Source organism: Phacochoerus africanus, chromosome 3, assembly GCF_016906955.1.
Source record: "Phacochoerus africanus isolate WHEZ1 chromosome 3, ROS_Pafr_v1, whole genome shotgun sequence".
NCBI lineage: Eukaryota > Metazoa > Chordata > Mammalia > Artiodactyla > Suidae > Phacochoerus > Phacochoerus africanus.
Genome location: NC_062546.1, coordinates 24,264,011 through 24,285,476, shown reverse-complemented (window position 1 = coordinate 24,285,476; position 21,466 = coordinate 24,264,011). Strand labels below are relative to the sequence as shown.

The window sequence follows — 21,466 nt, the reverse complement described above, 5'->3', positions numbered from 1 at the left end:
TAAGCCTATAGGAGCTTGGGAAAGGGAGTTTATTGGAGGGGAGTGGCCTAACCCCCAATAATTGGCTCCTCATTCTTCTATAAATTTAGTGCTGAGCAGATGTAACTTCAGGAGCTTCTGGGTCCAAACAGCTATCAAGAGTCTCCCTCACCCTGGAGTTGGCCCAGAAACAGGCAGCAGGGAGGGGATACTCTCAGCTCACCTGCTCCCAGCCACCAGCTCTTCCAGCGTGTGCCTCAACCGCATGCAGGCTCCAGACCCCGGCCTGCGCTGCAGACTCTCAACCTCCTGTAGCCCTTGGTCCTGCACAACAAGGTAAGAGGGTCAAGGTCTTAAAGGTCCAGACTCCTGACCTCGTTTAGACCACATCCTCATCCCAGGGCGCTGCCCATTCACATTGCACCTCTTGGCCCTGCTCTTCTTTGACTCCAACTAGTTGGTGCTTGTTTTTCAAGCCCCCTACTGGGTCCATGGCCATTAGGCTGGGCCCCCAGTAACCCTATCCATGTTCTTCACCCAGCTTCTTCCTGGATCCAATAGTTCTGAATTCCAGCTCTCCCACATTTTCTGGCCTCCTCAGTTCACCCAGAAGCTGTGCTCTTTGGTCCTCTGGCCTTTCACCACTGAGGTGCTGGGTCCCTGGCTGGTGCTTTACCCATTATCCCCTCCAGCACTCCTTCACAGGCCATGGTCTCCCAGACCCCTTATGTCCTAGCCTCTCCCTGCATGCACCTGCCTCACCCTCACCAGCCTCTCGGCCACTTTCCGCACACAGTTACTGCTTTGCAGGCGCCATGAGTGATCTTCCCAGCGGCTCCATACACGCACACAGGGCTTGCGGTGACGCAGGGGCAAGCAGAAATATGGCCTGGGCCAGTTGGGGAGGAGCAGAGTCTATGTGGGGAACTCCTGGGCCATTGGGGATCTCCCAACATCTTCCTTCCAGCCACCACGAGCACTCACCCACTGCCATCCATGGGCTCAGGCCGCTGTGCAGGGGTCCCCAGCTCTTCCTCCTCCACTGGCCCTGCTCCCTGGTCCAACTCCAGAAGAGGCTCTGCCTCCCCTGCCACACTCTCTGCTCCCTCCCCAGGCCTGGACCCTCGGCTTAACTGTTCTTCCTGGCGACCTGCACGACCTTCCGGAGCAGCAAGGGTCAGCAGGTGCCAGGCTGAGGGCCCAAGGGTCAACTGTCCCTTCCAGGGGCCTAAGTCCAAAACAAGAGCAGTCACTCTCAAACTCATAGCACTCAGGGTTTCGGCTAGGGCACGCAACATACCAATGGAGATCTCGAAGCTGATAGGCTGGGAGGCCATGATGGGGTCAATCATGGTGGCCTCGAAGAGCACGGCGAAGAGCAGGAAATCTTCGCAGGGTGCCAGGGCGTTCTAGAAAAGAAAGGTCAGGCTGGAGTCAGTCCCCACCCTCCCAGTCTGAAGCCAGGACTATGCTTGGCCACAATGACCACAGAAAGTCATTGCCACCAAGGCCTAAAAGATTCACTGATGGTGTCCTATCTCCCTCTGGGCCTTGCTGTCTCAACCCACTGGATGCAAAGCTTAGTCCTCCCTGGCTCACCTCTGATTTGTCAGTCCTCCTCCTCTGGTACGTGTATATACACAAGAGCACATGTGTACATACTGTGGTCCAGGCCCCCTAGTTGAGAGACCCCCCCCCACGTTTAATGCCTGGGAGCTGGTTACACACTCCAAGCTGCAAGTGACCCTTCCCCTTCACTAAACTCCAGCCTCCACCTCTGGCAGCGGCAGCAACTCCTCCACCTCCACCTCCATCGCACTAGGAATCTCAGGTGCATCAGCACTGGAGCTGGCATCCAGGTGCTGCTGAATCCCCACTGGAGTCTGGCCTCGCTTTGCTTTCTTCTTTTTTCTCATGAGCCGGGATAACCTGGACCCCTGTGGGACCTGGGGAGGCTTAGTTTCAGCTCTCCCTTCCAACACTTCCATGGATACAGCGATCAGCAGGCGGCCGCGAAACCAAATGCCGTGGCCAAGGCCTTCATTGAGATTTTGAAGACTATCCCGGAGTCCGCCGCTGGGGGGCGAGCCATAGAGAGATACCCAGGTCGGGCCGAAGGTGGGGTTAAACCCCGCTGTGGGAGGACAAAAACAGGGTTTTGGAGGGGACATGGAGCAGGTGGATACTAGGTCAGTCTATGCACCACACCCATAATTGTTTCCTGCAAGAGCAAAGGAGGAGGGGTGTCAGATCGGCCTCAGCCACTCTGGAAGGGAAGTTCGCCAACAGCTGTGGACCAAGATGTGAGAGCGCTTTGAAACCTGTTGTGTTCTCAAAGGCGCTGCGGACAGATGGAAGGAGCCTCTAGGGGCGTAGCCAGAACCCTGGAGGTGCAGTCAAGATTGAGGCAGAGCTACAGGTAATCCCTTAAGGGTTGGAACAAGGCTTGTTTTAGTGCGCGTAAACTGTAGGGAGAGCAAGGCTGGAGTAATTACTGGATATGCAGCTGTAGTCAGGATTTTGTCAGCGAAGCCAAACCGAGGGTAGTCTGGGGGCGACAGGAGAGGCTCCGAGGACAAGGGCCGGCTTGGAGCAAGGTTGTTATGTGGGATGGCCCTGATTTTCTAAGCGGACCTGGGTTGTCGGGTTGGAGTTTGCTGGCGGAGGGGGGCCGGGAGGAGGCGGCACGCATCTGCCAGATGCACTCACCTGCGCGGCCGGGATGCGAGATCTGCCTCAGGTCCAGCACGTGCGTGGCTAGGGCCACATCGACCAGGGGCGCGTCGTCTCGCAGTTGCAGACGAAGGCTGCGCGTCAGCGGCGGGAAGAGCTCCACGAAGCTCAGCTGTTCGTTCCACTCAGGCGCCGCCGCCTCGCCGCGCACAGAAGTCTCGCCCTGAGCGCAGCAGCGAAGACAGGCAGAGAGGGGTCAGCGCGGGATCAGGGTTAGTGTCCACCGAGTGGGGACGGGCAGGACTTACCTGCTGCCCCAGGAAAGACACTCGCACATAAGGGTCCACGAGGACGCGCTGGTCTTGCAGGGCGCGGGCCAGGCTGCCCAGCAGCCCCGGGCGCAGCGCCGGAAGCCCCTCGGCGCGGTACACGCGCACGCGCAGCCGCGCCCACGGCCTCTCCGCCGGCACTCGGCGCGGCAGCAGCAGGTTCCTAGAGGAGCCGGGCGCTAAGCACCCCGAGCCACCCGGCACCCCGAGGTTCGGCCCCTCCCCATCTCCGCATCCCAGAGGCCACGCCCCGTCCTACGCTCCCCTTCCCCACCTCACCCCAGCTCACTTCTCAATGTCTGAACTGTGTCCTGGGCCAGCGGGTGGCAGCGGAGCGGGCAGGTCTCCTCGCGCCCTCACAGACAAAGTGACCTTGACGAAACCTTTGGTCCCCGCGCGGGTGTCCCGGGGGTCGTGCAGCGGAGCCCATTTCTGGTAGAAGTGGCCATCTGGGGACGGAGGAGCCGGTCACAGGGGTCAGGGGAAGCCAGTGGGATGCACGGGGAGGTAATAGGGCTATGATTCAAATCCGGCTCAATAGGGAGGAGCGGGAGTGTGTGGAGGTCAGCCGAGAGAAGTGATTGCTGTCTCACTAGTTAACACACTGGACTCAGGGCCCAGAGGGTCCTCTCCTCTTGTCCGCGCAGATGAGTCTCAATGAGGAAAGAGTTAAGTACCTGGCTGGTCGAAGATAATGCCCAGGTCCATCCTGAAGGTGCCTATCTGGGTGGCCATAAAGGGAAGCGTCTGCGAATGGAAAGCCTGGGGAAAAGTGGTGTTAGTCCTGGAGATTGGGCATCTCCCCTTCTCTGACCGAAACCTCTCACCCCTACCTCCCTCACCGTGATCTCCAGCAGCAAGTCTTGGAGGCGAAGCCGGGTCTCATGAAATTCAAACAAGAAGTACTGGGTTGAAATGAGAAAGCAAGAAAGGTGAGAGAAGCTTCTAAGTCAAGGGTTCATGCCAGCTGGTCCTGAAATTTTTTTTTTTTTTTTTTTAGGGCCACACCCACGGCATATAGAGGTTCCCAGGATAGGGGCCAAATTGGAGCCATAGCCACCACCAGCCTATGGCTCAGCCATAGCAATGCAGGATCTGAGCCCCATCTGCGACCTACACCACAGCTCATGGCAACACCGGATCCTTAACCCACTGAGTGAGGCCAGGGATCAGACCAGCAACTTCATGGTTACTGGTCTGATTAGTTTCTGCTGCACAACAATGGGAACTCCTGGCCCTGACCTTTTGCAAACAAGCCCTACCCACCCCAACCCACCTCCTCTTTGCACTCAAAGTGCCCCCAGCTTCAGGCCTGCATATTGGCTAACTTCCACCTAGGCCACGTCCCCTCCGTGGACAGTTCTTAACCTAGGTCCTGACGACTCTCTCCTCTCCGCAGCTTCCTTGGTTGCACCCACCTCATTGTAGAAGGGACAGTTGGTCCCACGCTGTGTGGCGGTCACTCGATGTTGCTCCCCAACACGCACAGCCACATAGGGGTTAATGTTGACTCCCACCAGCTTCTGGGCCTCAAGCACCGTGACCCCCACCTGAAGGGTGCAAAATGAAGAGAAAAGGACATCAGGCCAGCCAAGATAGAACATGTGTGGAGGCCAGGCAGCGTTTCCCAAGGGTCGGGGCTGGAGGGAGAGCAGTACCTGGAAGTCCTGCACTCTGGATATCTGGAAGGGATCCCCACAGGCCAGGCCCCGAGCTCGGCTGCAGAAAGGTCTATGTTCAGCTCTCACTTCACCCACACCCTGGCACCCGCCCTTGCACAGACATTCTTGTTTGGTGCCGATGATAAGGTCTCTCCCTCTGAACTTTGGTTTTGTCTTGCTTCCATCTCAACCCTACACTCAGAATTTGACTGGAACCGTAAAACTATTCATTCAATCAACAAAGATTGATTGAGCACCTACTGTGTGCCAACACTGTTCTAGGCACTGGAACACTGCCCTGAACAAAAGAGACAAAATTCCTTGGCTTTGTCAGGATTTTATCACCTAGGTGAGCTCTGGAAGCCATGTGTGAGCCAGTGTTACTGTGTTTGTGAATGTGGCAGTATCTATGCCTAGGAATGAATGACACTTGACCCCAGGATATCCACTCCTCACCCCTACCCTGGGACCATGTATTTGTGAGAGTGGATGGGCATGGGCCTGCATTTGTGTGAGCAAATGAAGTTGACACACTGGTAGGCTGTGGGAGCAGGTGTTCAGTGGGTACAAGTTACCTCTTAAGGGGGCTGAACACGACGCCAGAAAGCTCCACATCAGGCTCATCCTCCAGCTCCAGCTCCAGGTCCAGTTCATTGTCCTCATCATCTTGCTGACCTAGGCCTCGAGCTAGCCTGCGGCCCAAAGCCACTGCCCGCCGCTCCAGCCGGGCCTCCCCAGGCCTGACAGGAAAGGCCCTCAAGGAACATGTCTGGGACCTATCACTCATCTCTGGGTACCCATCTCTGACTCCCCTGACTCTAGGTCTGATGCCACTGATCCAGGACTGACCCTTAGCCTGGGAGCCCTCTAATTCCAGAATTGACCCCTGATTTCTAGAACTGACGTCTCATCCTGGAATTGGTGCAGTACTGATACCAGACCAAGGGACTGACTCCACCTCACTGGCTCCTAATTCCAAAACTGACCCTGTAACCTTAGTTCATCCCCCCATACTTACTCCAGCTCTTGGAAGCCCACATTGGGAATGATCAGCTCTGAGCTGGGAGAAGGAGAAATGACAGGAGAGGGGCAGGTCTGACTATGAGCTACAACCCTGGCAGCACTGATTCAAGGGTCACCAGATCCAGTGGATCCACTGTGGAACTGGGTACCACGTCTCCCTTCCCAAGGCATGCCTGAGCCTTGGTTAGGTGGGTGGGAGGGTTACCTGTCCCGGATGGGTGCTCCAAAGTCCTCTTCTGCCCAGGCTCCAGCTGTGCCCTCTGGGGGCTGGTACTTCAGGTCAAGCTCCACCTGGATCTGAAACCAGATACATAGTGTGCCTTGGGCTCCTCAAACTGCCCTGAGGCTAAGAAAAGCCCAAAGACAATCCCTTTTACTCCATCTATAAACCCAGAGACGCTCCTGGCCTGCATCTCTGGTGACTTGTGGTTCCTCTCTGATCATTAATAATAATGACTTTTCAGATATATTAAGAACTTACCATGCACAAGAAACCACTTGAAGAGGCCCAACACAACTCCAGAATTCTCTCATCACTCTTAGAAATCCATTAATGTGGCCTTCACAGCTCAGCATGGTCTGACCCCTGCCAACTTTTCCAGTCCTATCTCTTATGAGGTCTGCTCTGGCCCTGCACCCCAGTTATGCTCTCTCAGGGCATGGGCTTTTACATATGCTGGTTCCTGTGCCTATAATATTCTCTCCACCCACTTAGTTAATTGCTATCATCCTTTCATCCTTTAATTCTAAGCTGAAACACTACTCCCTCAGGGAAACTGTTCTGACCCCAAATAGGTCCTTCCCAGCCCACCTACCAGTTCTTTTTTTCTTCCTACCAGCTGCTTTGTAAAATGGCAATTTTACATTTATTTGTGTGAATGTTTGTTTACTGTTTGCTTCTCTCCTTAGATATGGTACTCTAAGCAGGCATGTCCTTATCTGCTTTTCCTCACCACTCAATCCTCATTGCTCAGTGTGGCACTTGGCTTATAATCAGAGCTCAACAGTTGATGACTGACTGGATGAAAAGCTCAACAATCTGACCTCACATAAGATAAATGAGGGAACAGCCTAGAGGAGTTCAATAACTTGTCCAAGATCTCAGGTGGACAGTAATGGACTTGAGATTTGAATCCAGGTCCATTTCTACCAGGCTATACTGACCCTCCATGGAACAGGAAAATCCAGCCAGGTTCATCTTGGTCTCCCACAAGAACTGCACCTGGTGCAGGGTCAGGGAGCAGCATAGAACTCCCTATCTTCCCCCCTTGCCACACCCCTCAGAACTGAACGTGGTTCTTGGCCTTGAGTCTGTAAAGAAAGGTGCCCTGGCCTAGGGGCCATATTACCACTTCTGTCTGGGTCTGGGTTTTCCCCTTAGAAAAATGGAAGCTGCTAACTAAGGGACTCTCAGGCTTGGGGGTGGCAGGCTGGGGACTGGTGGAACTCACCCGGGACACTCGCAGATTCTTATCCACTAGGGCCTCCCGCAGCACCAAATGCCCAGCACTCTGTAGCTGCTGCAGGGAGATCACCAGGGTCCCCAGAGACCTAGGGATGTAGCATGGAGCAGAAGAATGACCCAGAAGAATGGCCCCAGAGCCACCCCTCCCCTTACTGCATCCTTGGCTGCCTAGGTCTACTCACCTGGGGCTGAACACATGGCTACAGTTGACCACCTGTATAGACAGACACTCCCCAGCCAGTGGAGCCCCATAGTGTGGCCAACGGAACAGCTGGAAATAGAAGGAACCTTGTGACACCCAAAGCTGGGCTGACCCTGACCTAGAATCCAGAGCCTATTCCCAACCCTGAAACAGCAGCTAGGCCTACAAGCTTAAGGTAGCTCTATGATATCCTAAACTTAGAACCAACCTTCCCAAACTAGGGGTGATCTGGGGCTAAATACCAATGAAGAACTAATCCTCCCAGTCTTGCTTCTGACTTGTTCCAGACTGAGTCTAACCTGTCAAGCCTGAGACCAATCCCACCTCTTGACACCAAACCTCCCCAAACCCAGGAATAAGCCCCTGGCCCCAGGATGAACTCAGATGGGGCACATATCAGCTTCTCCACATCCAGAACACAACCCCACTGACCTCACCGATGTCTGCTTCTGGACCACAGTGAATTCTCCTTGTTTTCTGGGTAAAACCTGCCCAGAATTGAATCCAGTCATTTATCAGCTCCTTCCCACCCCCACACACAAAAAATCAGCCCTCAACCCATCCTTGACCCAGGGTCCATTCTGCCTGGATTCACCTTTAAAGAGAGCTAGAAGGCAGGGAGGAAGGGAGACAGGGGACAGATGGTAGAGATGCCTAGGGATGGGGTCGAGGGCCAGGCAGATGGAGGAATTAGAGCTCCCCAATTCCAAAAGCCCTTAGAGCAGCCCTGCAATCTCACCTCGAAAGCTAAGCCTCACTTGTCGGTCATGAGTGCCTGGCAGTCCTGTCAGTCGCCGCACACATACAGTCAGAGCCATTGTCCCAGGGCCACTGGCTCTGCCTCTGCCCGCCTGCCCTCCTGCCCACCTTCCCGCCCACCTGAATCGCCTCTGACTCACTGGACTCACCCAGCAGGTTCAGCGATCCCTGCCCTTTAGTCAAACACAAAAATCGGCAGGCCTGGGGGTCATGGGTAGGGAGGGAGTGGGAGGACAAAGAAATAGGGGTAAGGTCCCTGAGATCTGTCCTCCCTGCCTGCACCAGCTTCAGCCTCCATCCTGCAGCCTTGTGGGGTGGAAGCTGGGACAGGGCAGCGATGGAGGCAAGGGGAGAGGGCAGGACCCCCCGCCTGGTCTCCGCTAGCCTATGAGGCATTAAGGCCTTGGGGCCTCATCTTCTTCCTACACTTTTCTGTCCTCAGTGCCTAGCTCAGTGTCGGGTACATTGTAGACCCTTAAAACACTGGCTGTATGGATGGATTAATAAGTGAATCACCTTGCCCCCAACATTATCATGTGGGCACTCAACACATTTATTGAATTAATGAGTGATTGAATGTGTGTCCCTATCATGCTGGCGTTCAAAATACTTCCTCACCAAAAGTCAGAGGTCCTTAATCTTGGGTTTACTAGTGGGACTGTAGATGGTCTCAGGAAGTCTGCAAACCATTGAAATTGTAAAAATTTGAGCACATGTACATGTTTCTGGACATTGAGCTCCTAGCTTACGTTAATAACTAAAACAGATGTGCAGTACTTTTTTCAAATGAAGAATTACTGTATCTCACTGAACCTATGGGTGACAGTGTGTTGAGTGCATTTCACAGATAACCACGACACCACCGATGTAGAGGACTTGTGTTATGCCACCCTGGGGGAAGGGGGTGCAGCTGCAGAGGTAATTAAGACATGTTCTTTGTCTTTCAAGTAGCTTCATGGACTCCAACATCAAACAAAGCCTGGAAAGACTGCACTCCCCATCAGAGCAGAAGAGGGTCAGAGCCAGACTGCTCAGGGGAGGGAGGTCAGAGGGGCTTCCTTGAGGAGGAATTTTGAGAATAGGAGTGGGGCAGAAAAGGATATCCAAACACTGGGGAGGAATGAAGGGTGTGTTCCAGGACCTGTGATTTGTTCAGTTTGGCCTGTGTATAAGAAATGTATCAGGCAGCAGCAGCAGATAAGATTAGACAGTCAGGGAGTTCCTGTTGTGGCTCAGCAGGTTAAGAATCCAACTAATATTCATGAGGAGGCACGTTCAATCCACAGCCTCGCTCAGTGGGTTAAGGATCTGGTGTTGCTGTGGCTATGGGGAAGGCCAGCAGCTGCAGCTCTGATTTGACCCCAGGAACTTCTCCATCTCAGTACAGGTTTCCCTTGCTGTCCTAAGGTGAAACGGCATAAAGCAAAGAAGCAATCACTTTACATCTTGCTATTGGATGAACAAAATAAATCAAAACAAAGCGCAGATGCTTCCCAGACACAGTTCAAAGCTATGGGGGCTTGATACTGAGATGCTGAATATAGTTCTTGGAGAAGGAGCTTTGCAGCGCCACTCTTGCTGCTCTCTTTATAAGCTGCCTTTATAACAACTTGCTGGAAATGGTGTTTTCACTTTTTGCCTTTCTTTGTGAAAGTGAAAATTTTTCTTTTGATTAGCAAAAATAGGTAGGTCTTTTGTAAAAGTGAGGGATATCTATACTGAGGTTGGAAAGTCCTGTTCTGCCTGTTTCCCAGATATAATGTGTTCAAATGAGTTTTGGGGTCTATAAAATACCAGATAAGAGGTATGGGTTTTTCTGTTTCTAAGCAAGGTCCAAGTTACACCCCAAGGCCCTCAGATGTTGGGAGAGGGCTTCACCTTCCTGTTTGACAGATGGGAGCTGTCAAGGGCAGAGAAGGGACAAGAATTCTCAGCTTTTAGTGCCTCAGCCTTTTCCTCTCTCCCTCCTCTGTGTCATCTAATCAAGCAAGGTATTGATGCCTCTGGAAGCTAACACAGGTGCCTCATCCTGGTAGGTTCTCCAGGCCTCAATCCCTTGAAGAACTACCACTTCCACTTCCTAACACTCCTAAGGAGATGGGATGTGGCAGAAGGAGGACTAAACCCCAGGGCAGGATTTTGGAATTCTAATCTCTATCATGCATAGGAAAATCCTTTCCCCTCTCTGGACCATTTTACTTACCTGTGTAATATGCACAGGATGAACTGCACTGCTTTTCAGGTATGGTCCTTAATCAGGATCACACATGTGGCTATTAGAAATGCCATTCCTACTCCCATTCTAGTAATGCTAAATGAATTTCTGTTAAGCTGCACTCATACTACTCTGTTGCACAGCAGGAATCTGGGAACATCTGGTCTCTTGGCTGTGACCATGTGTGATTCCTCATTCTGTTCTAGGTGACTAAGAGACTTAAAAAGACCTTAGACTTTAGAAGTGCCATGGATGATCCCTTGCCCCTTCTTTTTCTTTTTCTTTTTTTCCTTTTTTTAGGGCCACACCCGGGACGGGGGGGGGGGGGGGGGAGAATGGAAATTTCCAGGCTAGGAGTTGAATCGGAGAGGCCAGCCTACACCAAAGCCACGCAGGATCCAGCCGTGTCTGCGACCTACACCACAGCTCACAGCAACGCTGGATCCTTAACCCACTGAGCAAGGCTGGGGATTGAACTCGAGTCTTTATGGATACTAGCCGGGTTCGTTACCGCTGAGCCACGACGGGAACTCTCTTGCCCCTTCTCAACGTTCATTTATTTGTTCACAAATATTTGAGCACCTTTCACATGCTAGGCCTATCCAGGTGCTGGAGGATACAGTAGTGAACAAACCCCAAATCCCTACCTTCATAAAGTTTACTGTTCTAGTGGGAGTGTCAATGAAGAAATGAATAAGTGAAACACATAGCAAGTTATTAGTCCTGAGGGAAAAAACGACGCAGGAAGGGGAATAGTGCTGTTTTACCTAGGGTGTTTTGGGAAGTGCTGTGATGTAAAGCACTGCTTGCTTTATGCCGGGCATAAGACGGACTGCCAAGGCTCCCAGTGACGTCGACTAGCTCTGTGATGCAGTCAGGGCGTTCCGTGGAGACCGTGGCCTCCTCTATGAAGTCAACAGCTGGGTCCAGATACAGGGCAGAGGGTAGGGGCAGACCGCGAGGCCCGCCGGCTGCACGCAGCGTCCGTGGGGACCGGGCGGTGCGCACCGGCTGAAGGAGGGCCGAGGGCCTTGCTGGCTGCGGCGTCGACTTGGGCGTCCGTGAGGGGACAGCCTGGGGTCAGGATGCGGCGGAGCCCACGCCCGGGCTCGGCTGCATCCCCGCACAAGCACACGCCCAACTTTTACAGCGACAACAGCAACAGCTCTGTGAGCGTCACCTCGGGGGACAGCTGCGGGCACCGGTCAGCTGGGCCGGGACCCGGGGAGCCCGAGGGCAGGAGAGCCCGGGGCTCGAGCTGTGGTGAGCCCGCCTTGAGCGCTGGAGTGCCCGGAGGAACCACATGGGCTGGAAGCTCTCGGCTGAAGCCGGCGCCTCGGAGCCACAATGCGCAGACCGCCTGTGGCGCGGCAACCGTGAGGGGCGGGGCCTCGGGTGCGGGCGGGGTCTAACCTGGGTGAGCGGAGGGAAGGGGTGGGGCCTAAGGGGCGGGGCTTGGCATGGAAGCAGGATTAAAACTCTGGGCACCTCCCAAGGGACGGAGACTGTAGGGTGAAAAGGGGAGGCACTAATTAAGGTGCCCCAAGGGGTTGGCCTCGGTGTGGTGGACGATCCTGGGAGGGAGCGGGGAAAATCCTGTAATTGACCACCACTGAGGAGGCACAGCCTCGGTTTTAGCAGGGGTGGCTACCAGGGAAATGAGACCCATGGTTGAGGGCGGGGCCTCCATTTGGGGGTGATGCAACAGCAAGGCTAAGCTTCGGGGAGGCGGGGCCTCACAGTGCTGAGGGAGACCCAGGATGGGGATTGCAGTGGGACCAAAAAGCCTCTGAAGCTACCCGATTTCTGGGCTGGGGAAGTCGTGGTCAGGTCCCAGGGAAACAGCGGGCCTGCGGTGCCCCAGGCTCCAATGGAGCCCTTGGGCTCCCGCAGAACCGGCTGGCCTTCCCGTAGTCTCTGAGGAGCAGCTCGACCTTCTCTCGACTCTGGATCTGAGGCAGGAGATGCCTCCCCCGCGAGTGTCCAAGAGCTTCCTAAGTACGGCCCAGGCCAGCCCAGATCCCCTCTGACCCTCTGGCTCCCTCCGAACTCCATTTCTCACCTCTGAGACCCTGTTCTTAGTTCTGAGCAACATCCCCCACCCACCCCCGCCTATGTCTGGTTCTCCAGTCCCTTCCTTGAGCCGGATCCACCTTCTCTAAAAATGAGAATCTGACTCATTCTCCCTGCCCCCATCTAATTCTCCTAGCCCATCCCTCTCTTCCTAAGCCTTAGGCCCCTCCCTGAGCCCCCTTCCTAAACCCCTTCTGAATCTCTAACACCCTGCTCTGTAAGCCCCTCCTCATCTTCCTTGCTCCCTAAGCCTAGTCCCTTCTCTAAGCTCCCTCTCCTCTCCTCAGGCTTACTCTTCCAGGTGCTGAGTGTGTTGTTAACCCTGGTAGGAGACGTGCTGGTCAGTGTGTACAGGTCAGAGGGAGGAAAGGGGGAGCCCCAGGGGCTGCTCTTTGGAGGGGGTGGGAGCAGGGCCCCACCCGACTGAGGCTTGAGCCAATTCACACCTGTGTTCACAGGAGCTGGGTCTAGGACCCTGGGGTGGGGGCTGTGGGGTTGGTTCACTAGGGTCTCAGGGCCTCAGCCTCCCTCCGGTTCTTCAGGGAGGTTTGTTCCATCCGCTTCCTGCTCACGGCTGTGTCACTGCTGAGCCTCTTTCTGGCAGGTAAGAGGGTGGTGAATTCCCTGGGGCCCCAGCCCTGGATGCTTTGGAACCAAACCTGGCACATTTTCTCTTATATTCTTCAGCCTACTCACTCTCTTCAGAGGCTCACAGCTTTCAGTCCCCTTTTAGAGCTTTCTAGTCCCCACCTCAGACTCAGCTGCCTCAAGCCTCTTCTCTCTTCACTGTCCCTTTATGCCAGGAAAACCCACTCCCTTCTCCTCCCCTGAGACCACTCCTCTTATTCTTCAGGACTCTGGTTGGGGCTCCTGTACCTGGCCCCTCCACTGGAGAATGTGAGTTGGGGAGACTCTGTTCCAGGGTGGGTGATTGGAAGGCTATGAACCTGGAGGTTGTGGGGAGTCTCCTGGGCTGCTGGGAGGGGGGCAGTGGTGTAGGCTATAACACTAGGGAAAGGCTGGATATAAATGGGAGGTTTCTGGGGGATTGTGCCCAGAGGTTCTGGAAGGTCAGGGAAGCAGGTAGGCTGTCCCAAAAAATAAGGCCCTTTGAATATGGCCACTCCCACACGGGGAGAAGTGGGTGGGAGCTGAGCAGCACTGTATTTTTTCCTTCCTTCCTCCCTCCAATAGGAACCTAAGGAGATGCTGACTCTAAGGTGAAAGAGGGCATCTGGGGTGGGGATTTGGGGGGCTTAAAGGTGCTTGTGGGGGAGGTCCTATGGGAGGTGTTCTGGGAGACAGGGAACCAACTGTACAGAGCCAACCTCTTGCTTGCAGCGAATACCATGCACAGGTGCACTCCCAGGGGCAGCAGCTGCAGCAGCTCCAGGCTGAGTTGGTTAAACTCCACAAGGAGGTGTCCAATGTTCGCGCAGCCAACAGCGAGGTGTGCCCTGAAAACGAATCCTGCTCTCACAGCTGTGTCCAGGAGCTTCACCCGGGGAGCTAGGTCCCTGTGGCTCTGCCCACAGTTCCCGCCCAGCGTGGAGCCTGCTTTCTGGGTCCTGATCCTTAAGGCTCTGCTCAGAACTTGGAATTAGGAATTTCTCCTGGGGCCCACAAAGTCTATCCCAGAGAACTCTACCCCCCCCACTATAAAACCAGTGCTCAAGCCCATCTCTCCAGGCCCCGCCCTGTGTCATTTCAGAGAGTGGCCAAGCTCGTATTCCAGAGGCTGAATGAGGACTTTGTGCGGAAACCCGACTATGCGCTGAGCTCTGTGGGTAAGACCCAGAGGCACTGACAACTCAGAAATACAGACAGACCTATGCACGTGACTGGCCCAAGGAGACCAACCTCAGACCCTGCCCCAGTTGTCAGTCAGGCCTGGGAGCCCCTGAGTTGTTTCTCCCTGCTCCAGGAGCCTCCATCGACCTAGAAAAGACATCCCACGACTATGAGGATATGGACACAGCCTACTTCTGGAATCGCTTCAGCTTCTGGAACTATGCACGACCGCCTACGGTTATTCTGGAGGTGGGCCTGGAATCCCAGCAACCAGGGGCGGTACTCTGGGGAAGGAACCCATAGCTCCCAGGGGTGGGACCTGGCTGAGGTGAGGGCGTAGCAGCAGGCAGAAGTCAGCCTGGCTGGAGGCAGAGCCTGGCTTGGTCAGGGCGAGGCTCTGGATGAGACACAGCACAGTGTAATACTGGAGAGTCCTGGCAGTGCGAAGGGACTGGGGCCCTGGGCGGAGACACAGCTAGGGTTAGAGCCCTGGGCTGGGCAGATGATGCCGTAAAGCTAAGGGCAGGGCCTACCTGAACCACTACCCAGGCTGGTGAAGTGGAGCAGTTGCTCAGTCCTGTTTCTGATGGTGTCTATCTGCCCGCATGCAGCCAGATGTGTTCCCTGGGAATTGCTGGGCTTTTGAGGGCGACAAGGGCCAGGTGGTGATCCGGCTGCCGGGTCGCGTGCAGCTGAGCGACATCACTCTGCAGCATCCACCGCCCAGCGTGGCGCATACTCGGGGAGCCAACAGTGCCCCCCGCGACTTTGCAGTCTATGTAAGTGGGGCTGAAGCCAAGGAGGTAGGGGCTTTTTGCCTAGAAATCATCAGGTAGCCATAAAAACGTGCTGCTGAGTCTTCCCCTGTTCCTCCTTTGGAGATATTACCACTTGCCTCTCAGGGCTGCTGTAGGTTAAAAATAATTATAAACATACCCAAATATTAGTTATGGTTTATTGACTGCTTACTCTGCAGAGTTCTTTACATGAATTATAGCTCCTTGCATGCACACAAACACCTACGAAGTGGTATTATCTCCCCCACTTCACAGATGAGGATAAGGCTCAGATAGAGGAAGTAACTTGTCCAAGGTCACACAGCTAACAAATGGCCAGACTGAAATTTGCAACCTGATTTTTTGAACCCACATTGCACACTACACTATCCCATACTACACGAAAAAAATAAGAATATGTATACAGCTACTGAACATGTAGATCCTCAACAAAGTTACTCTCTCCCTCCTCCACCTGGGCTTCACTGTTCCTCCACTCACTCTTCACCTACCAGGGCCTCCAGGTTGATGACGAGACTGAAGTTTTCTTGGGCAAATTCACCTTTGATGTGGAGAAATCTGAGATTCAGACTTTCCACCTACAGGTATGTTTGTCTCTGGGGGTGAGGGTGCTAAGGGCATGGGACAGTGAGGGAAGACTGGGGAGGAAGGCAGCCTTTGGGAGAGCAGGCCTTGGCATGATCCATTTGTTTCCCCAGAATGATCCCCCAGCTGCCTTTCCCAAGGTGAAGATCCAGATTCTAAGCAACTGGGGCCACCCTCGTTTCACGTGCTTGTATCGAGTCCGAGCCCATGGCATTCGAACCTCAGAGGGTGCAGGGGATAATGCCAGAGGGGGGCCCTATTAAACATGCTGATTGTTGGAGAGTGGAGGTCTGTGCGGAAAGCTGGATCAGTCAATCTGTTGGGGAGGTGTTCAGTTGCCTTTGGTATATAAATACAGTGTGTGTATGTGGCGGGGGGGGGGGGGGGGGGGGTTGTCTACAAAGGCGCCCTCTTCTTGGAGAAGTCCAGATCAGTATAGTAGTGATGGCGGCAACTCATGTTTATGGAATGCTTACCATGTGCACACGACAGTATTCTGGATGTTACATGGACTACCTAACTAATCCTCACAACCACAGAGGGGAAAACCACTCTGGTCAGGAAAGTTGCTCAGTTACAGAGAGAAGAGCCATGAGACAGTGGACCCCAAGCTTACCTTCCTCCAGAGGCCACACTCTTAACCGCAGAGCTACAAGGCAGCATGGAGCCATGCATGTGTACCTTGATTCTCACACACCCCCTCCCCCAGCCTCTGGGAAAGTCTCCCAACTCTTGCTAGGTACAGGGGGAGGAGAAACTACCCCTTTTTCTTCAGGTAAAAACTAGGGAGACTTGAGAACCTCTAGGAAGCATCTGAGTTAAGAGTCGATGCAGGCCTCAAGCAGAGAGAGGATGCTTCAGAAAACAGGATAATTCATTTACTGATCCAAGAACTCTTCACTCTGAGTCAAAAGTAGAATTGGAGGACTAAATGATGGTGGAGACAAGCATCAAAGAATTAGTGAGTTCTACCTGGGCAGAGAGTAGAAAAGAGGGCCCAGTGTGAACAAAGAAACATGCAACATCTTGACTGTTAGGATCCTTTCCATTGTGTTCATGTTTTAGACAAATATACAGACTATTAACAGTGGTTACACCTCTAGGAAGTGGAATGTATGTTTGAGAGTGGAACATGTATCCATCTATTTAAATTTGGGAGGGGTATTACTTTTGTAAATCTAAAACAATGAAAAAAGATTCTACTGAATATGTTTAAAGCCTAAGGTTTTCTGACTAATGAACTAGTAAGCTTTTCTGGAGGGCAGTTTCACAATGGGAACCAAAAGCGTTAAAAATTTTTTATACTCTTCACAGCAATTCCATTTCTAAGAATGGATTAAAAGGATACATAGATATAATGAAAGTTAATATTTTTAAAGATGCTCCTCACACTGTTGTTTATAAAGGAAAAAACTGGAAATAATATCTAATAAGATAAGTATGTTACAAAAATATGTAGCCAACAGAAATGGTTATATAAGGGGATGTTTAATGCCATGGAAAGTAATTAATGATATATGGATAATTTCTTAAGAAGTAAGCTAGACTGGTATACATAAAATTTTAAAATTCCCATATCAAAAAAGTTATACAGGAGTTCCCTTGTGGCACAGTGGGTTAAGGATCTAGTGTTGTCACTGAAGCAGTTCAGGTCAGTGCTATGGTGTGGGTTCAGTGCCCAGCCTGGAAACTTTCCAATGCTGCAGGCACAGCCAAAAACGCCCCCAAAACAAACAAAAACAGTTACATAGACCAAAAGATACTATACATGAAGACAAAAGCCTGAGAAGAGATGTTATCAACATGTATAAAAGACACAGGATTAATAACTGAATAACTCTAACAGAATAAAAGCTATAAGGACAACGACAACTATAAAAAAGCTATTCAGAAGAAATACAATTCACAAATAAACAGATGAAATGATACCTAGCCTTCATAATTAAATTCAAACTAAAAATAATGTATGTACTATTTTGCCTATCAAATTAACGAAACAGGTTTAAAATTGTTATGAAGGGCTTCACAATATCTATTAAAATGTTAAATATTCGCAACCTTTTTTTTTTTTGTCTTTTCTATGGGACACAAATCTTAATAAGGGATTGCCTAAATAAGCTATAGTATACTCATGCACAGAGTAACATATAGGTATTAAAAAGAATGAGGTCATGGGGAGTTCCCATTGTGGCGCAGCAAAAACGAATCCAACTAGTAACCATGAGGTTGCAGGTTCCATCCCTGGCCTCGCTCATGGCTTAAGGATCTTGCATTGTCTTGGGCTGTGGTGTAGGTTGTAGATGCGGCTCTGATCTGGCATTGCTATGGCTGTGGTGTAGGCTGGCAGCTGTAGTTCTGATTCGGCCTCTAGCCTAGGAACCTCCATATACCACAACTGTAGCCCTAAGAAGCAAAAAAAAAGAAAGAAAGAATGAGGTCAGGAGTTCCTGTTGTGGCTCAATGGGTTAAGAACCCATCACAGTGTCCTCAAGGATATGGGTTCAATCCCTGGCCTCCCTCAGTGGGTTAAGGATCCAGCACTGGTGCAAGCTGCAGTGTAGGCTGCAGATGTGGCTTGGATCCCAAGTTGCTGTGGTTGTGGCATAGACCAGCAGCTGCTGCTCTGATTTGACCCCTAGCCCGGAAACTTCCGTATGCTATAGGTGTGAACATAAAGAAATAAAAAAAAGAATGAGGTCAGCAATAAGTTATAATGGGTAAAATACCCAAAATATAATTTTAAAACTTTGTAAACAGTATAACAACTATTTTAGAGAAAAAAAAAATCTGTCAGACCTAGGAAATACACCCTGCTCCATTATCTATTTTACATTTATATTTGAAATAATTTCATACTAACTAGCATATATTTTTAAAACATTTTAAAGCATGCTAAAATAGTATGTACAGTATGATCCCAACTTTGTAAAATAAAAAACATGTATCACTATAAATATGGATAAAGGATTAAAAATATGCAACAATTATTTTATTGGGACACAGGAGTTTGGGTGCTAACTTATTTTTTCCTATAATGAATATATGTATTAATTTTCTAGTAAGAAAAAAAAAATCAGTTGGAGTTCCCTGGTGGCTCAGCAGGTTAAAGATCCAGCATTGTCACTGCTAAGGCTCAGGTTCAATCCCTGGCCCAGGCCACTTCACACGCTATGGGCATAGCCAAAAAAAAAGAAAAGAAAAAAATTAGCTATTAAAAAATTCAGGGAGTTCCGGAGTTCCCATTATGGTTCAGTGGTTAACGAATCCGACTAGGAACCATGAGACTGTGGGTTCGATCCCTGGCCTTGCTCAGTGGGTTAAGGTTCTGGCGTTGCTGTGAGCTGTAGTGTAGGTTGCAGACGCGGCTCAGATCCCGCGTTGCTGTGGCTCTGGCGTAGGCTGGTGGCTACAGCTCCGATTAGACCCCTAGCCTGGGAACCTCCATGTGCCACGTGAGCAGCCCAAGAAATGGCAAAAAGACAGAAAAAAAAAAAAAAATTTCAGGGAGTTCCCATCATGGCTCAGCAGTCATGAACCTGACCAGTATCCATGAGGATGCAGGTTCAATCCCTAGCCTTGCTCAGTGGGTAAAGGATCCGGCACTGCTGTGAGCTGTGGTCTAGGTCAGATATGCAGCTTGGATCTGATTTGGTTGTGGTGCAGGCTGATAGCTGCAGCTCTGACTAGACCCCTAGCCTGGGAACTTCCTTATGCCACAAGTGTGGCCTTAAAAAGACAAAAAACAAAAACCAATAAGGCTATTGTAGCCTATTTTTAGGCCTAGAATCTCCACTGCTCCATCCTTCAGGAAGTCTAGCATAGCCCCTGCTCCATCTTAAAACACCCCCGCCAGCACTTTCCACTTTTTCTGTGCTCCCAGCTCAGCTCTGCTCTGAGGCAAGGCAGGTTAGATGTTTGGCTTACATTTACTGCATTTTCAACAAGAGTTAGTGACTCTAGATATCTGGCCAGAAATACCCAATTTCTTTGAGTGAGGAATCCTTCAGTCAACAACCCCTAAGGTCAGCAAACAAGCTCAGGTAGAAGCAAGCATGGCTAATCACAGATTTCCACCCCAAACACAAAGTGGTAGTAAACTGTTCTTCATTGATCTTTATTGAATGAGGGGCTCCGGGGCAAGCCAGTGGGATGGAGAGGAGGAAGTATAAAAGTACAAAACAGAAAGTGCAAGCACTGAGGAATGTGTGTTCAGGGTTGGGGGACCTTGGGAACATAGGATTGAGGACTGGCCACAGTCCTAAGGAATCTAGGCCAAGGGAATCTAGGCCTGAGGGGCCTGTGCAGGGCCCTTGGCTGGGGGTGGAAGTGGCTTCAATGGAGCCCAACCTTGGGCCTTGAAGTAGGAAACCAGTTGCGTGGGTACTTCTGCAAGTACAGTCTGCGCCAATGCCTCTCGAGGGGCCTGCCAGGAGAAGAGGGTCAAGTTCAGTGATGGCCTATAACAGCTTCCCAGGGTCAACAACATTTCACACCCAAGAAAGGATACAAAATCCAAAACCCAATGCTGCCCCAGGCTCAGATGAAAGGGTAAGTATCCCCACTCACAGCAAGGAGAGGTGGAAGACTAAACTCCCAGATCTGTTCTGCCCCCAGGCTTGTCTCTACTTACATTCTGAAAGCGGCGGTAGGGCACAAATTGCACTATGTCACGAGCAGCTGCCTCCCCAGAGCGTGTATGCAGGGGTCCGCCATCAGCGTCCAGTTGCTCCATGGCCTCGAAGTCAGCACCACCCACACCCACGATGATCACTGACATGGGCAGGTAGGAGGCTCGAACCACAGCCTCACGTGTGGCCTCCACATCTGTCACAGCACCATCAGTCAGCAGCAACAGCACGAAGTATTGCTAAAGGCAAGTCCCTTCATATTACTGAGGAGGACCCTCTAAACCTCCCAGCCACACATTCTCCCACTGACAAGTCTCTTATTACATAGCCCTCAAGGGAGCTAGTGACCACGTCCACCCCCCTACTACCTCCCATGACCCTCACCGAGGCACTCTTCTGATGAGCAGCCTGGGCTGCAAACCTGGCCACATGGTTGATGATGGGTGCAAAGTTGGTGGGACCATAGAGGCGAACTTGGGGGAGGGCCTGGCGGTAGGCATCCACAATGCCCTGGATGCCTACAGAAGAAAGGCAAAAAAAAAACAAAAACAAAAACAAAAAAAAGCCAGTGTAAAATACAGGGACTCATGGGTTTGAGGCAGTCCTGACATTATCCTCTTCTGGCCAAAGAGATTTGGGAACTTGGGAACCTGGGTGCATTTCATTCAGTCACCCCTGTAACCCAAGGTTAACCTTATCCTACAGACGAGAAAATTAAGGCCAAAGAGAGGAAGGGCATGTGCCCTAAATCACAGCTTGAATTAAAACACAGATTTGGGGGTATCCCCTGAACAAATCTAAGAGAGTTGAGTATCAGATTATAACCCACTTAATAAAAAAATGAATTGCAACTCATTTGATAAAATAAGAATCTAGAGGGATATTAAATAAATAATGGGAGAGAAGGGAAAGCTCTTCCTTAATGTAGAAGGAAAAAGTACAGAATCATTTGATAATCAGAGATAATTGATTCAGGCAAGTATCATCAAGGGATGCAAAAACTAGAGGGAAAAATTGATTAGTGACTTGATATTTATACAGCCTCAAAGAATCCTCCCAAAAGGTACTTACTATTAACTAAAAAAAAAAAAAAAAAAAAAAAGATCCACACACCTATGGTCAATTAATAAACTGCTGACAAAGGAGGCAAGAATAGACAATGGAGAAAAGACAGTCTCTTTAAGTGGTACTGGGAAAGCTGGACAGCTGCTAATGATGTTAGAACACTCTCATACCATACACAAAAGTAAACTCAAAATGGCTTAAAGACTTAAATATAAGACATG

General features: G+C 51.3%; 3 protein-coding genes across 11 annotated transcripts in view; 1 reads left to right on the top strand and 2 right to left on the bottom strand.

Annotated features, from left to right (window-relative positions):
• LOC125121863 (fer-1-like protein 4) overlaps nucleotides 1-8,150 on the bottom strand; it is a 41,728-nt gene extending 33,578 nt beyond the window's left edge. Inside the window, exons 1-19 of the mRNA XM_047770179.1 lie at nucleotides 8,072-8,150; nucleotides 7,765-7,820; nucleotides 7,313-7,401; nucleotides 7,117-7,216; nucleotides 5,871-5,962; nucleotides 5,661-5,702; nucleotides 5,218-5,382; nucleotides 4,640-4,700; nucleotides 4,400-4,531; nucleotides 3,824-3,886; nucleotides 3,659-3,743; nucleotides 3,271-3,430; nucleotides 2,961-3,144; nucleotides 2,689-2,875; nucleotides 1,755-2,113; nucleotides 1,280-1,388; nucleotides 964-1,138; nucleotides 748-868; nucleotides 203-303 (exon numbers count right to left, since the gene is read on the bottom strand). Coding sequence (XP_047626135.1) covers nucleotides 203-303; nucleotides 748-868; nucleotides 964-1,138; nucleotides 1,280-1,388; nucleotides 1,755-2,113; nucleotides 2,689-2,875; nucleotides 2,961-3,144; nucleotides 3,271-3,430; nucleotides 3,659-3,743; nucleotides 3,824-3,886; nucleotides 4,400-4,531; nucleotides 4,640-4,700; nucleotides 5,218-5,382; nucleotides 5,661-5,702; nucleotides 5,871-5,962; nucleotides 7,117-7,216; nucleotides 7,313-7,401; nucleotides 7,765-7,820; nucleotides 8,072-8,150 — 2,360 coding nt within the window. The remainder of the gene's footprint in view (nucleotides 1-202; nucleotides 304-747; nucleotides 869-963; nucleotides 1,139-1,279; nucleotides 1,389-1,754; nucleotides 2,114-2,688; nucleotides 2,876-2,960; nucleotides 3,145-3,270; nucleotides 3,431-3,658; nucleotides 3,744-3,823; nucleotides 3,887-4,399; nucleotides 4,532-4,639; nucleotides 4,701-5,217; nucleotides 5,383-5,660; nucleotides 5,703-5,870; nucleotides 5,963-7,116; nucleotides 7,217-7,312; nucleotides 7,402-7,764; nucleotides 7,821-8,071) is intronic.
• Nucleotides 8,151-11,391: 3,241 nt separating this feature from the next.
• On the top strand, nucleotides 11,392-15,830 carry SPAG4 (sperm associated antigen 4). Its single transcript, XM_047771225.1, has 12 exons — nucleotides 11,392-11,701; nucleotides 12,200-12,304; nucleotides 12,667-12,733; nucleotides 12,922-12,983; nucleotides 13,233-13,276; nucleotides 13,574-13,599; nucleotides 13,721-13,829; nucleotides 14,091-14,166; nucleotides 14,304-14,419; nucleotides 14,782-14,949; nucleotides 15,462-15,551; nucleotides 15,666-15,830. Exons 1-12 carry the CDS (start codon nucleotides 11,392-11,394, stop codon nucleotides 15,813-15,815), a joined length of 1,323 nt encoding a protein of 440 aa, XP_047627181.1. The 3' UTR covers nucleotides 15,816-15,830.
• Nucleotides 15,831-19,639: 3,809 nt separating this feature from the next.
• The window catches only part of LOC125122635 (copine-1), a 41,502-nt gene continuing 39,675 nt past the window's right edge, over nucleotides 19,640-21,466 (bottom strand). For all 9 annotated transcript variants that reach the window (XM_047771220.1, XM_047771223.1, XM_047771218.1 and 6 more), the window contains 3 exons: nucleotides 20,565-20,698; nucleotides 20,183-20,419; nucleotides 19,640-19,975 (listed from right to left, as the gene is read on the bottom strand). In XM_047771220.1, the coding sequence (XP_047627176.1) occupies nucleotides 19,835-19,975; nucleotides 20,183-20,419; nucleotides 20,565-20,698 (512 nt within the window). In that variant the 3' untranslated portion in view covers nucleotides 19,640-19,834. The remainder of the gene's footprint in view (nucleotides 19,976-20,182; nucleotides 20,420-20,564; nucleotides 20,699-21,466) is intronic.

Excerpts from the sequence above, each read along its gene's own strand:
- SPAG4 (XM_047771225.1), top strand. The coding sequence starts at position 11,392 with ATGCGGCGGAGCCCACGCCCGGGCTCGGCTGCATCCCCGCACAAGCAC. Across the intron at positions 12,984-13,232 it reads GCTGAGCCTCTTTCTGGCAG|GACTCTGGTTGGGGCTCCTG; the intron begins GTAAGAGGGTGG and ends CTTATTCTTCAG. Across the intron at positions 13,830-14,090 it reads TTCGCGCAGCCAACAGCGAG|AGAGTGGCCAAGCTCGTATT; the intron begins GTGTGCCCTGAA and ends GTGTCATTTCAG.